The sequence below is a fragment of the Syngnathus acus genome, chromosome 16 (assembly GCF_901709675.1).
Source record: "Syngnathus acus chromosome 16, fSynAcu1.2, whole genome shotgun sequence".
Classification (NCBI taxonomy): domain Eukaryota; kingdom Metazoa; phylum Chordata; class Actinopteri; order Syngnathiformes; family Syngnathidae; genus Syngnathus; species Syngnathus acus.
In genome coordinates, this window is record NC_051101.1 from 6,981,044 (window position 1) to 6,996,597 (window position 15,554).

Here is a 15,554-nt window from a genome sequence, read left to right on the forward strand (position 1 = left end):
TATTCCTAACCATAGTGCAACAAAAACACCCTATTATTCAATATACTTTTCATTGAGCCTTGACGGCAAGTTGATTATCTATGTACACAGCTCTGTCTTTCCCTCACGATGTCCCTCATATAAGTGTCCCACCTCCGCCCTACCTTTTACACAGTACATGGCCAACTACAGGTACAGTAAAAATGCATTTTCTCCTATATATTGTGACCTGTATTAATAAGGATTGAATATAGCATTTATTTTTCATTCTTAAAGCAATCCTGTCCACACATGGTATGAAGAGCTGTTTTCAAAACCCCAAAAAAAAGTAACATTTCAAGAAAATCAATTTTGGAATGTAATTCACTATGTAGAGTATAAACTTTATTATTCTTTATTGAGCATGTTCAGACTGAGTGAGGCGATTCTTTTAAATTGATCAAATGTTTGGTAAATTTGCATGTCTGAGTATAAATATTTTTCTACAGATCTAAGTGTTTCTAAAGAGCTCTTCATATACAGTGTTTCATCTTATTTGGACAATATCAATATCTCGAGAATGACTTTATTAATACATTTATAATTGTGTATTGTATACTGAATTGTACATGTGTACATTTGTTAGGTAAATGACTTAAGGGATTTGTGCATTGTTTGGACTGACAAATGCATCTTAGAATGTATACTTAAATCCATGCTTGATGTTGAACCTTTTTTATTGCTAATTCTAATTTTGCCGAATTCCAGTTTGTAGAAGAAATAATGATATCTACTAGGTTCCAGAATCAATATTAGAACTATTTTGGTCCAATCCTTATTTTATACAAGCAATCCCTATAAAGCTTCACAACATTCAGTTATAGTAACCCCAAAAATGCATACGATGTTTTAAAAGTTTGATGTTTACATGTCTGACTATTTCCATGTTGTATTTCTCAGCCATGGAAATACATCTCCTCATGTGTTTGACTGCGGCTATGCTATTACCAGGTATTACCAGTAAACACGTATCAACACGTGTGACTGTAACTAATGCATTAACGTTTGTCTGCCTCTCCAGTATGTTATGGGTGTTCGACAGGAAAGGAGTTCATCACAACATTTCTTCCTAACTATCAGAAGTCTAACTTCTGGCAGAAAATCTTTTCTGGAAATGACCATAAACTCCAACTGGTCTTGACAGCAATGGACTCCGCTGCTAATGTCCACATTCAGGTCAGAAATACTGCGGAGTAAATTTTTGTTGGTAGTGTATTCCCCTTTAAGCTTTCTTTGTTGACCTGCAGGTGGCTTCTGTGGACTTCTCCTTGAAGCTGACCCTGTCATCAGGTGAAAGCCGTTGGGTTTGTTTGCCACTTGGAGCAGAGCTGCAGAAGCAACTCATTACCCAAAAGTCAGCAGTTCGAATTTCATCCAGTGCTGAAATCTCGGTGGTTTCTTTCAACCAGCGCAGCAAGTCAGGAGATGGAACGGTGGTTTCTCCAACAGCAGTGCTCGGAACAGAGTACCTAGTGTTCACGCCGCGAGGAGGCCCACGTTCCATGGACAAGCTCTTGGCCATTGTTAATGGTGACCGCCCAAACCCCGTCACCATCTTACCGAGCGCTGACGTGCTGCTACGAGGTGGGGGGCGTTGGCAAAGTGGGAAACCAGTGACCTTTACCCTTGAACCTTTTGCGTCCTATCTCGTACGGAGTCACAGCACTTGGACAGGCCTCATTCGGTCCAAATTTCCCGTGGCTGTCATAGTGGGTCACCAGTGTCTGTCAATGGGTTTGGGATGTGAACATGTGTATGAACAGCTTCCCCCTGTGGCCAGTCTGGGTAAATACTACATGGTGCCCAGGACAGGAAGCCACCAGGCCACGAACTGGGCCGTGATAGTAGCTACTGAAGACAACACAGAGCTCACATTGCAGAGAGGTCATCATTCAGCATCCAAAGAGTTGAGTTAAATATTACCAAATCTCTTAAATACTTCGAAATGTTCTAAACGTACTAGAATGAGTCAAGTTTGCAAATTAGACATATTGTAACCACGCTAGTCATAGGGGATAGGGACCACGTGAAGAGCAAAAATCTGGGAGTATTTGACATTCCCCGCAAGTGTTTGTAGTGGTCTATTGATGCCACAAGATGGTGGTACATGACTACGTTTGTCTAAATAAAGCTCCTCTACTTAGTTTAAATTGCTTCAATGGTACCAAAATACCACCAGATAGAGCCAAAACAATTTTGGCCTCAGAATATAGGTGAATTTTCAGCAACTAATGGACATAAGGTGGTTTGATAGAGCTTGCTCAATCTCTTCAAAAAGGATAATTACAATTGCAGAAGAAAAAATATACAAGATAAAAGCAAAATTGAAAAATGATTGTCACTTTTCCAGGCTATTGACTTTTTGTTGAATGTGTTTGAACTAAGCCATTGCTTAAGATTTAGCATGATGAAGTGATCATTGTTCTTCTAGTAATTTGTAGATCAGGTTGATAAATGTACTTTCTCAGAGTAGACATTTTTTGTGTGTATGTTTTAAAAAATTTATTTAAATGTACCAACAGGACTCTGAAGACAGCTGGACTCATCACCTACCAGAAACTGATCAACAAACATCCTCTAGTTGTCAAAAGCAACAAGAAAGTCATGGTGCTCCTTCTTAGCAACAATAAGCCACATGACCCTTTTCTGATGTCGCTGACCCCCACCTGCAAGTTTTCCACGAGCTGGGCCGTGGAGACCGTGAATGGGCTCTCCAGCACTGTGGCCATTTTGTCAGAGCGAGAGGGCTCATCAAGTGTGAAAGTGTGTTTCAAAGGACGCTGCCTGTCACCTCAGTGGAATAGCTTCAAGTCAGATCAACAGTGGGTGTGGTCTAATGTGGCGGTGGGGTCACAGAAGAGTCATGTGACAGTGGAAGGTGACACACGGATGGCTGTTTACGTCTATGGTGGCAAAGATCGGCACGCGTATGGAACGGCTGGAGTTTGCTCCGCAGGTGCACAGAACTCACACACAGACAGATTAAGATGCAAAGTCTAACACAAAATCCAGATTTGCCGCTCTAGTGAATGTAGTTGTATCTGTACCTCAACGTCTGACTTTTGTGTGTGTTGCAGGAACCCCTCCTCCGCCACCACCTAAGGATCCCTGTGAAGATGTCAAATGTAGAGAAATGGAGAACTGTGTGGATGGAAGATGTGTGCCTGCATCCAAAGCAACCTGTCATGCCCTTGGTGACCCGCACTATTTGACATTTGATGGCAGACATTATGACTTCCAGGTACGCTTAGGATACTACCATCATATACATTAAGTATAGAATTTCTGGCTTAACAAAGGTGGGGAATTAAAACCACAATACGTATTGATAATTATGATGGTTTTAGTTTTAGTGTGGCTGATATTTCTTCCAGGGTTCCTGCACGTATATTATGGCAACAGTTGCAGAGAAGGTGTCGGGCCTTACGCCTTTCACTGTGACCACCAAGAATGACCACCGAGGTAATCGGCGGGTTTCCTTTGTGAGGACCGTCACTGTCTCTGTTTACCAGCAAACCATTATTATCGGGAAACACAGAAAACAAGTTCAGGTAAATGCATAACTCAAGAGATGTTCATTTACAGTATTACTAATGTTCATTTAAAGCTAAAAAATTGTGATTTATTGTTCATTATTTACACAGGTAAATGGTGAATTGCAGTACTTACCGGTCATGCTATTAGATGGGCGGATCACTGTAAAGCGTAGCGGGATCTACGCTGTCCTCAGAACTGACTTTGGTCTGACTGTGAAATATGACTGGAACGTGAGGCTTTACATCACAGTGCCATCGTCATACTATAAACACCTCGGAGGCCTCTGTGGGAACTATAATGGAGACAAAACAGATGATTTGCCCGAGCCAAACGGTAACCAGTAGCAACTCTCCACTCGGGACATGTGTGCATGTGGGTGGATAGTTGCTGTAGTAATTCATTTATTGCCATCATAATCAAATTGGATGATCCATGCAAGTCATTACAGTAAAAACAAAAATACTGAACTTCACCCAATGAGAGATTTAACATTTATTTAACCAATTTGGTCTCATTGACATCAAAGATTTCCATTCCAAGTTCCTGACCAAGAATGGCAGCAATGCAATTTAGAATCAAGCGCACGCAAATTTACACAAATGATATTAAAAAACAAAAGAGATTAATTTGACTACCATAAAGACACTTTTTTTTTTCCAGTCATAAGAACTGCAATACTTCCTGAAAAGATGCAACATGTGGTTTCCCATAATGTTTGGATCTTAGTTCCATTCTATTCATGTTAACCACATGAGTATCTTATTTTATTGTGGATTTAAACAACAAAACATTAAATGTGTTATTATGATGCAACAGAAAATCAAGATCTCTTATTGTTAACTGCTCACTAAAAATCTTTCAATCAAAAAAAGCAGTTTGTAATTTGAATTTTGCAGGGTCTCGCCTATCAGCTGTGCTAAAGATGATCCAGCAGTGGAAAATAAAAGATCCCGATCCCTTCTGTAATGATAATTGTGGTGGGCGGTGCCCCACATGTTCACCAGACAAGCAGGCCTACTTTGGTCAGCCCAAACAATGTGGCATACTAACACAGGCAGATGGACCGTTTTCATCTTGCCACAAAGTGGTCAACCCGTCTCTTTACCTAGACAACTGTATCTACGATGTCTGCGTCAATAAGGGTAAGCAAAAAAATTGGTATCTTCCTCTAATTTTTGTCCAAGTATTAGAATAATTTATGTAATGAGGAAAAAACTATGCTGATTTGATTGTGTGGCCTTCCAGGTGCGAGACAGATTCTCTGTGATAACCTGAAGAGTTATAATGATGCCTGTCTGTCAGAGGGCATGAAGGTCAATCCCGAGTGGAGAATGGTCACGAAATGTCGTAAGTCAGAATGCCGTGTTTAAACTCGTAGGGGTGCATAGAACATTAATGTGGAGAAACAAATTCACTTCTACTTTTAAGAAATGAATGACCTCAGCTAAAAGATCCATGCATTGATTTGACCTTTGACAGCCATGTCATTCAGAGCAAATCGGATTCGGATATTTTTTCAACACCGTTCTTCATGATCTGCATTCTTCTCTTGCCAGCTCTTTCCTGTCCAGCAGGCAGCCACTATGAGGCATGTGGCTCAGCGTGTCCTCCTTCCTGTGGGACCACAGACAATGAAAAGCAATGTACTGAGCCCTGTGAGGAGGGATGCCAGTGTGATGCAGGACTCATGCTTAATGGAGACAGGTAAATGAAAATGCCGTTCCAGGTTAACTTGGAACATTGACTTCAAACCCTTTTTTTTTTTTTCTAACTCTCGAGCTGGGTCTTGAAACAAGTATGGAAAATTAAAACACAAGGAGAGACAGTCGCGATCATCAATAAAACAATACACTTAAAAACAATACAATTTCTTTACATTTTATCTTACTATTTAGAATGTTTTATGATGTTGTCATACTTCACAGTACTGTACATGCTACTTATTAAACAGGAAACAAACAGGCCAGAAGAGATTAATGGCATTTCACTTATCAACAATGGGGAATGCGTATCGATTGTATTTATTTTAGTTTATATAAATTGAATGATGATCATGGTGATGAAACTAATTAAACTTGTAAGTCAAGGGAGCACTGTGTATCAAAGATGGAATTATCAAATTATCACCTTTCTAAAAATATGACCTGTCATTTTTTCAGTTTTTTTTTTTCTTTTTTCCAGAAAACCCCCCAGAACCATTTCTTTTGATTTATTAATCATTTCATTTCAAAGGTAGTTTTGAAAGATCTGTTGAATTAAGAATGTACGTAGACAATTTTAGCAGAATAGCCAGCATCCTGATGAGATGTTTAAGGCAAAAAAATATTTTTTGTCAAAAAAATGACAATTATTGCAATGCTTTTTCTGTGTCTTCTTCAGCTGTGTTCCTCAGTCAAGCTGCGGCTGCCAGCATCAGGGCAAATATTACCCATCAGACAGCACTTTCTGGGCCGACAACACTTGTACTACCAGATGCCAGTGCCACAGTGGCAATGTCAAGGTATTATTTTGTAGTAAATAGAAATAGTTAGACTCTCTGACAAAACAAAATTGAGACATGAGGCTATTTATGTGATTCTTGTTATTGTTCATGTTTCCTTCTGTTGCTTCTCTGCTGAAGTGCACATCAGTTACCTGCAAGAAGAACGAGCACTGTGCCTTGAAAGGGGGCGTAAGAGATTGCTTCCCAGTATCCTATGCCACATGCCAGGCTGTTGGAGACCCCCACTACACAACCTTTGACAATCGGAGATTTGATTTCCAGGGCACTTGCATCTATGTTCTATCGCAACACGATGAGGCTTCAAAACAGGGCCTGCTACCGTTCCAGGTTCTTGTCCAAACCGAGAACAGAGGACGTAATAAGAGAGTGTCATTTGTCAAGTCTGTTTCTCTTACTGTGCTTGGCTCCACGGTCAGCATGAGTCGTGACGATCGAGGGAAAATATTGGTAAGCCTGATTGTCACTTCTCCACAACACTGAAAGAGTACAATGCCATGGCATTCATTATTTTATTTTTTTTGTAATGCATCAGTATCAAGCCTGAATATTTCATTATAGACATTATATGATGATCCAGTCCGATTTGATACTCTTCCTTCTGCAGGTTAACAGCCGCTCCATCAATTTACCTTACATCACAGAGGATGGCAAGCTTTCCATCTTCCGTAAAGGTTACTTTGGCATTGTGAAAACAAACTTTGGCTTGACTCTCAAGTTCAACTGGAACAGCCATGTTAGCGTGACGCTTCCCAGTTCATATGCTTCTGCTACAACCGGTAGGAACTGTAAATGAGTGTCACTCGTCATCAGTACTTTCCAGCGACACTGTATAATGGAGGATTTGTGATTTAAACGTCTGTTCTCTGTCAGGATTATGTGGAAATTACAATGGGAAACCTGGTGATGACTTGCTGCAACCTGATGGCACACAGGCCAAACATATTAATGCATTTGGCCATAGCTGGAAGGTGTGTATAAGTAGGTCATGAACGTTAAGTCCAAAATTTGACATTACTGTATCACAAGTGATGCAAAAAACATGGATAAAGCAAAAGTAAATAACATGGATGTCATAGGTGATGGCACTATTTATTTGTTTATTCATTCATTCATTTATTTATTTTATTTATTTAATTATGTGTTCAGGTCGGAGGAAACTCTGGCTGCACTAGTGACTGCCCTGATAATAAATGCCCAAAGTGTGAGCCTGCACAGATACTACGTTACCAGCAGGGGCGCTACTGCGGCATAATTGCAGACAAATCTGGACCTTTCAGGTAAGAGCTCTATTCTTAAAGCATCTCATGCCAGCACACTCCCAACAAAAAATATTGTTTCATTTAAATCTAACATGTAATTGGAAAGCAGTTATTTCATTTTGTTTGTAAGATGAATATTATTAAATTATGTAGAATTCAGATGAAACTTGGTTGACGACACATTTAGTAGATTATTTCATGTTGAAATAAAAGATGACAAGTGGCAAAGCCCATCTGCCTCCCACTTATTTATATACAATTGGCATGTTTCTGTTCCTCTCTCCATACAGCGAATGTCACAGCAAACTTGAGCACTCTGGCTTCCTCGAAGATTGTGTGTTTGATTTGTGCATGTACCAAGGCCATGCCTCCGCCCTGTGCAACAGCCTTTCAGCTTTCAGCACCTCTTGCCAAGAGGCAGGAGCTACAGTGGAGACTTGGAGAACACAGGAGTTTTGTCGTAAGGCCTGCACTCACACAAAGAAACACTCACGGCTGACAGAATAAATACACTTAATATTCTTATAATAATAATATTCTCCATTCAATAACACCACTCATTCCGCTTGATCATTTTTGTGTATGTTTCTCTGCCAGCTCCATTATGTGGTCCAAACAGTCACTACGAAGTGTGTGCCCCAACTTGCCAGCTTACTTGCAATGGTCTCACAACACCCGAAGGCTGCGATGAGAGCGCCCCCTGCACTGAGGGTTGTGTGTGTGACGATGGATTTATGCTGAGCCATGACAAATGTGTTCCTCTAGCGGAGTGTGGCTGTCAATATGAAGGACAGTATTATCAACGTGGGCAGGTAAGTGCTGCATCAGTTTAATTTTGCTACAACATCCATGTATTGTCGCTGACATTTCCCCAATTGTCCTCCTCTCTTAGGTTTTCTATCTTGGAGAATCATGTAACACTCAGTGTGTCTGTGGAGACAATGGACAAGTACAATGTAATCCTGAGTTCCACTGTTTGCATAATGAAAAGTGTGTGGTGACAGACGGCGTGGCCTCTTGTTCTCCCAAAAGTATCGCTTCCTGTTCTATTTGCGGCGTTAGATCGGTTCTCTCTTTTGATGGGAAGGTAAAGAAGTGTTATTATTATAAAGAGTAAGTTGCTAATTTTTTTTACAATGATGACCTTTATTTTTTTTAGGCATATTCTCTGTTGGGAAATTGCTTGTTCAAGTTCTCAGAGGTAGATGTGGGCGAACACATGGCATCTTATTCGGTGTTGGTTCAGCAACAAACCAACAAAGATGGCTACGTCTCTCGCAGTGTTGAACTCCAGGTGTACGATGTGGAGATCACCATGGAGACTGGGGTTGTTTGGGAGATTAAGGTGTGGCTTCACAAAACATTGCTAATTCAAACTAGCTTAGTCACATGAAGTGGCAAGATAAGGTTTGATATGCCCTGTGTGTTTGTGCACGTCAGGTTGATGGCATCGCTGTCTCCCTGCCTGCATCACTGACAGATGGAAAGGTGCAAGCGTATCAGAATGGCATCAACATCATCATAGAAACTGACTTTGATCTAAAGTTGACCTACGACACTGTAGCAGGCATCATGTTACAAATCCCATCCACCTATCAAGGCTTACCATCCGGTCTCTGTGGCAACTACAATGACAAATCATCAGATGACCTGGCGTCGGAGGAAGGAAAGCCGGCAAACGTTTCCGCTTCCGTCGTAGAAAAGGATGATGTGACCTGTGAGACAGGTTGTGCAAGTTCTTCCTGCCCTGACCCAAATGGACAAACGACCCCAGAAGCTGAAAAGGCTTGTGACATCATCAGAGATCAACACGGGCCATTTTCAGGATGCCATGCTACAGTGTCTCCAATGCCTAACTTTGACTCTTGCGTCAGGTTTGGAAATCTGCTAACAACTTAACATCTAATATGCCAGTAAGGCGATGAACCCAAGTTGGTACCATGGTTACTGAATATTCAAACCATCTTTTTATTTCAAGGGAGATGTCCTCAAAAGAAAAAGACCAGGAGGTTCTGTGTCGACACATTCAGAATTATGTCCGCGCCTGCCAACTAGCCGGCACAAAGATTAGCAAATGGAGGAGTGACACCTTCTGTCGTGAGTCTGATGTAAACTGTTGAAGATTGCTGGTATTATGATGTGGAATTCAGGTGTTAAGTATTTCTTAACCCTCAAGACCTGTTTGATTTTTTATTTGATTTTTTTTAGCCATTTTTGGTGTTGATTACAACAATAATACCTTCACAAGATTGCAATTTACTTCAATCTGGGGTTTTTTTTTTCTACCAGGAGTAATAGATTTTGAATTATTATAAGTGTAATTTTCTTAACATCACATTTCATGCAAATCATTCCAACATTTGATTATTTTCCAACATTTTCTTAAATTAACCAGCAATGTTACAATGTTATCCGTCATATTAAGGTCATTTGGTGTTTGTTTTTTCTCACTGTAGCTCTGAAGTGTCTAGCAGGTAGTCACTATGAGCTGTGCTCCTCCTCCTGCTCGTCCACCTGTGCCTCTCTGGAGAGGTCCGACCCCTGTCCAGTGTGCCAAGAGGGCTGCCAGTGTGACGACGGACTCATGTCAGATGGAAATCGTTGTGTGCCTGTGGAGAAATGTGGCTGCGTAGTGGACGGACACTATTATAAGGTCATTTTCATCTAACAAGTCTTATCCTTTTCTCGTAAACTTATTCAGGTCTGGATGAAAGAAAGGTTATGAGAAAGCTCAAAGACTGAAGAGAAGGTTCCAACCACCTAAAACGGAAGAAGCAGACTTTGTGTCTCCTAAATGAGCCTTTTGTCAAATCTGAAGATAAAAATACGAGGCAGAATTTGGTGGCGTATTAGACAACCTGAGAATAATTTTTTTCCAAACACAATGTCAACAATGTCCTGACATCATTTACCGGCCACATCTACTAACAACAACTCTGTCGTTGAGGCCAAGTGTGGTTGAGAAAATTTAAAAATAGAATTATTGTGTGTAATATATTTTCCATTATTTTGACCATAGCCCCCACTAAATTTCTTTTTACAGTCAGATACCCCGGTATTAAAGGAGGACTGTTCTGAGCACTGTGTCTGCCGGTCTGGTCAGTTCACCTGTAAGCCCACAAGTTGCCAGGAGGGGGAAGAGTGCACCACGAAAGATGGGACAATGGGCTGCTTCCCCACAGGTTAGTGATGAAGTCAGTCAGCTAACATATTCAGTTGTGAACCCATGGAAACAAGGTGCACAATGTCACTAGCGTAACTGATTAGTAACCAATCCAAATTCTGTAGGCCCTGACTGTGTTAACGTTTGCTTATTTGCAGACCCCTGTGTTGAGGTTGTGTGCCGAGCAAAAGAGCATTGTGAAGTATCAGAAGGTCAAGGAGTGTGCATGCCTGACACGAATGTTCTATGTTGGGCTTTTGGCGACCCACACTACACAACATTTGATGGCTGGAGTTACTCTTTCCAAGGAACTTGCACATATGTTCTTGTCAACACCACAGGTCTGTAATTAAATTAAATGGCAGGGTATTTTTTTTTTTTTACTTCTAGAGCTCACCTGTTAAAATGAAACTTACTTCAACCTCACCAGGTGTTGACCCCTCCCTGCCAGAGGTAACTGTGACAACCAAAAATGAGCTCCGTGGGAACTCTGAAGGCTCCTTTGTGCGTTCGGCCACTGTGGAGTTGTTGGGCTATACTATCTTCATTCCAAGAGATGAAAGAGGCTTTGTATTGGTAAGTCTGGAGGTAAAATTTAGAGAAAATCACTGTAAAGTATTATGTTTCTTTTCAGCGCCATGCACAGGGTTCTCAGTTTTTCAAAGAGAACATCTGCTGAGAACCCTCTAGGTGACAAGGAATGACTGGATGATTGTAAAACCATCCAAGATTTAATTACCTGTTGTCCTTCTGCTATGCTGTGATTCAAATGTCAAAGTCTGGTGGCTGGTCTTTCTTCTCTGCCTGAATGTTTCCTAATTGGCTGGCACTCTGACCGGCACAGCAACATTTGTATTTAGATCAGGACAATCATATAGACGTCACATGTGGTACCTGGTCAGGTTAGTTACTCCTTTAGCTTATTTTTTATTTTCATCCTTTAGGTTGACGGTATTAAGATTGGTCTCCCAGTCTTCTTAGATGAAGGCAGCATTTCTATAACAGAGTCAGGAGTAAGAGGCATCCTACAAAGTGATATTGGCCTCACTGTCACATTTGACTGGTCTACGCTGGTGATGGTTTCCCTAAGCAGCAGCTATTATGGTCATGTGGGTGGGCTTTGTGGCAACTACAATGGCAATAAGGATGATGAGATGACAACTCCTGGAGGCCGCACTGCAGTCAATGTGACAGACTGGGCGGGAACGTGGAGCGTGCATGATGGCGACCCATTCTGTTACCATTACTGCGATGGAGTGTGTCCTCAATGCTCTGAAGAGGACCGCGTAAGGTAACATACAGCAGATTGCAGCATGTTCTTGGCAAAAAATCGATATATATTTGACAAAATATATGAATGTATGGCTGTAAATGTAGTATTATTTTTTATTTTTTAAATTGACTGTTTTTAAAAACAAACCCTTTATGTCTATTTATTCCTACTTCAGATTCACTGGTCCTGAATTCTGTGGGATCCTTGGCAATAAAAAGGGTCCATTTTCCCATTGCCATGGTAGCGTGCCAATCGGGGAGGCTGTGTCGGACTGCTTGTACGATGTCTGTGTCAATGCAGGACGACATGAAGTACTGTGTGAGTCCTTGAGCAATTACCTTGCTGAGTGCCAGGAAGCTGGAGCTCCTGTGTTGCCATGGAGACAACAGGCCAACTGCAGTGAGTTTTTCACATGTACTCAATTTGAAGAGGCCGGCTTGTGAAGAGCAAAAATTGATGTCCATTATTATTGCACTGAATCTTTTTTTTTTTTAACCCCACAAAAATCTTTAATAACTGCAGATCAAGGACAAATAAGCATCTTCCCCAAGAACGCTATTCCAAGTTTTCTCTCTGTGCCCACAGCTATTGAATGTCCAGCAAACAGTCATTATGAGGTGTGTGGCCCAGCATGTCCAGCCAGCTGTGGTGCTCAGCCAGAAGTGTGTCACCAGGCCTGCGTTGAGGGCTGCTTCTGTGACCAGGGATATGTTCTCAGCCGAAATGGGTTATTGCAAACATTGTCCCATTTTTTACATTACCATGTGATAACGTGACCTAATTTAAAACATCTGCCCTAATTTTAATAGTTGTTTCTTATAGTAGCACAATTATCTAAATCAGGGGTTTTCGTTACCATTATAACCAAGAAGCAACTCAGGGACCACTGCTTTGGCGGAATATTATTTTATTTTGCACTGAAGAAGGATAGACTAGGCTATTTATTTGCATCTGTATGTCTATTTTGGGAATCTCAACTACATTTGACATAATTTGAATGAGTAAATGATTCACAAAATTTGCTGGAAAAAAAATCAAGTCTAAATAATAACTCAATTTTATGTTTAAAAACGTTACAATAATTTTCCATTTCCAATTTCACAGACCACTTACAATATCGCCACGGACCACTAGACGGCCGCGGACCACCGGTTGACAATCCCTGATCTAAATCAATCTTCAGTGATGTGTGAATCAGATTAATAGCCAATTAGGAAGCCAATTGAAGTTCATTCTATTGTCGGATTCAAATAGAAGAGCAACTGGTTTATCAGTCAGTAGCATGTGAATAAATCCCTGTGATATCCATTTGGATGTTTTCCAGATGTGTTGAAAAGGAGAAAGGTTGTGGCTGTAACCTTAACGGCTACTATTACCTGCCGGGTGAGGTGTTCTGGACAGACTCGCAGTGCAAAGAACAATGTGTGTGTGATGCTGCGACGCAAACAGTACAATGCAAGCCAAAGGGGTGTCGATCCGGAGAACAGTGCCAAATTGTGGATGGAGTCCAGGACTGTTATCCGATCAGCTTCAAGACTTGCTCTGCACGGGGAGATCCTCACTTCTACACCTTTGATGGATTCAAATTTGACTTTCAGGGCAACTGTGTGTACCGGTTGGCCACTGTGTGTAAAAATGCTGAAGGTCTTCAACACTTTGAGGTACTGTACATTAATCATGGTTGTTTTGTTGTTGTTCTGTTTTTCTGTACTCTCCATTATATTTTGTCACTATTGTGTTTGGTAAAATGTAGGTAAACCTGGAAAATAACAATCGTGGAAACAAAAGAGTTTCCTATGCCAAGGTGGTGATTGTAAAAGTGTTTGGAAACACATACAAATTCTCAGCGGACTATCCATATAAAGTGCTGGTAAGAAACCCACACACATAAACAAACACACACACTTGCACACACTTTAAATTATGCATGGATTTTTCGCTGCAGGTGGACGAGCTGAAATACGCTCTGCCCTTCTCATCCAATCAAACACTGGTTCAGGTTTATCGTAGGTACAGACTGGCTGTCCTCGAAACCACCTTTCTAAAGGTAAGGGAAACCTTCTGGAGTACTCAATACTCAAAAATAAAGTTTGATTCCTGAAATGTCTTTGCAATTGATGAGATGTGAGAATAAAATATTTCTTCTCTTTACTGCACGGTAGGTCTCTTTTGACTTTGCAAGTACAGCCAGAGTGGAGCTGGCCACAAGTTATTACGGTACCATGTGCGGTCTCTGTGGAAACTTCAACGATAATCCCGCTGATGACTTGACGCTGCCCAATGGGACGCCAGCTACTACTGCAAATGAGTTTGGAATAAGCCAATGGGTCGCCAATAGTCCAGGTTGCTCTAAAGAATGTAAGCTATCCATTAATACGTGTACTCTATGTTGTGCTTATTCAAAAACACACTTTTAACATGATACTACATCAAGTCAGCATCGTAGTACGTGAGGGTTGACGCTGCTGAAATAATGTGAAACAATGGTCTAGTATGTAAAACTCAATTGACGCTAATGTGCTTCTGCTGTCAGGTAAGGACTGTGCCCCGCCTCTCAACCCTGACACAAAACCACCAAGCTACACATCAGTTTGTGACATCATCACAGCAGAGGATGGGCCCCTGGCTGACTGCATAGGCCGAATGGATTCCAAGCAGTTCCGTGACGACTGTATCTATGACATGATGCTGATGGATGGCAAACAGGAAGCTGCCTGTGACATTATTAGTAACTATGTAGAAGAGTGTCAGGTGAAGGGAGGCTGTGTGAAGTCGTGGAGGACAAGGCGACTCTGCTGTAAGTGCAATAACTCTTCATCACTAGTGGAAATGTAACTACAGTTGCGTCAAAGAAAAAAAAGTTTCTGAAGAGTTTTTGCCTTTATTGTGTGTGTCAGGGATGCAGTGTCCAGCCAACAGTATGTACAGCGTCACAGCTCCTGGCTGTCCACTCAGCTGCACCTCTCTATCAGCACCTGTTGAATGTAAAGCTCCACCCAGTGAGGGCTGCATGTGCATCCCTGGTTATGTTTTGAGCCAGGTAGGGGACTTTGGTGATTATTATTGATAATATACAAACATTCATCGCTTGTCTTTTTCTACAAGGGTCGCTGCGTTGCACTAGCTGAGTGCGGGTGCCGTTTCCAAGGTTACTACATTGAGTCAAGTGAGGCCTTCTACCCGGACTGCCATCAGCTGTGTGCATGCCAAGGGGGGGTGGTGTTCTGTAAGAGGACGCACTGCAGCAAACCTCAGACATGTGGAGTTCTCAACGGGTCACTGGGCTGCTATGATATAAAGGAGTTATCCATACGCCATCATGGGGAAAAATGATACTTTTTATTCAACTCTAGACTACTACTTTAAAAGTAAATAAGACTAGATTAAATCATAAAAGTACTCATCTGTGTTACCTTCACCTTTAAGGTGATAAAGTAATAATTTGTTTGATCAATTACATTTTAAGTCCCATGTAAAAATTGAAACAACCCGTACTCTGAAAACTAGTCTGTTTCACGTATCAATCCAGATCTTCTCATCACTATTAAATGAATTTCTGCAGCATCTGATTGGGTTCGTGTCTATGTTCGTTTTGTTCTGAATAACTACAACTGAATTGAGTCCTGAAGTGACACCTTTACATCGATTAGTGACTGTATGAATGACATGAAAGGGGCAATTAGATATGATAAAAACAGTTCTTGTATATGAACAGCGCGCGCACGCACACACACGCACACATTTACCATTGCCTGATGAGAGCTCAGCATCAGCTATCATACAATAGTGTTGGCTCGTGAG

At 41.2% G+C, this 15,554-nt stretch overlaps 1 protein-coding gene across 1 annotated transcript; it reads left to right on the plus strand.

The window, feature by feature from the left end:
* The first annotated feature begins 65 nt into the window (after positions 1-65).
* LOC119135328 (IgGFc-binding protein) lies at positions 66-15,318 on the plus strand. The gene is made up of 36 exons (XM_037272805.1): positions 66-171; positions 919-969; positions 1,040-1,194; positions 1,266-1,924; positions 2,541-2,974; positions 3,096-3,259; positions 3,393-3,569; positions 3,663-3,888; positions 4,452-4,697; positions 4,801-4,902; positions 5,112-5,259; positions 5,935-6,055; positions 6,176-6,505; positions 6,663-6,834; positions 6,929-7,026; positions 7,205-7,335; positions 7,608-7,777; positions 7,915-8,129; positions 8,210-8,404; positions 8,477-8,662; positions 8,758-9,191; positions 9,296-9,414; positions 9,774-9,970; positions 10,361-10,499; positions 10,639-10,821; positions 10,911-11,056; positions 11,425-11,771; positions 11,929-12,152; positions 12,339-12,480; positions 13,078-13,414; positions 13,507-13,623; positions 13,699-13,800; positions 13,916-14,111; positions 14,287-14,550; positions 14,651-14,793; positions 14,859-15,318. The coding sequence occupies exons 1-36, from the start codon at positions 81-83 to the stop codon at positions 15,084-15,086; spliced, it is 7,389 nt and encodes a 2,462-aa protein (XP_037128700.1). The 5' UTR covers positions 66-80; the 3' UTR covers positions 15,087-15,318.
* The last annotated feature ends 236 nt before the right edge of the window (positions 15,319-15,554 follow it).

Bases quoted from the DNA above. Each gene is read 5' to 3' on its own strand.
- LOC119135328 (XM_037272805.1), top strand. From the start codon at position 81: ATGTACACAGCTCTGTCTTTCCCTCACGATGTCCCTCATATAAGTGTC. The intron at 6,835-6,928 runs GTAGGAACTGTA...GTTCTCTGTCAG, and splicing joins ATATGCTTCTGCTACAACCG to GATTATGTGGAAATTACAAT. The intron at 12,481-13,077 runs GTTATTGCAAAC...GATGTTTTCCAG, and splicing joins TATGTTCTCAGCCGAAATGG to ATGTGTTGAAAAGGAGAAAG.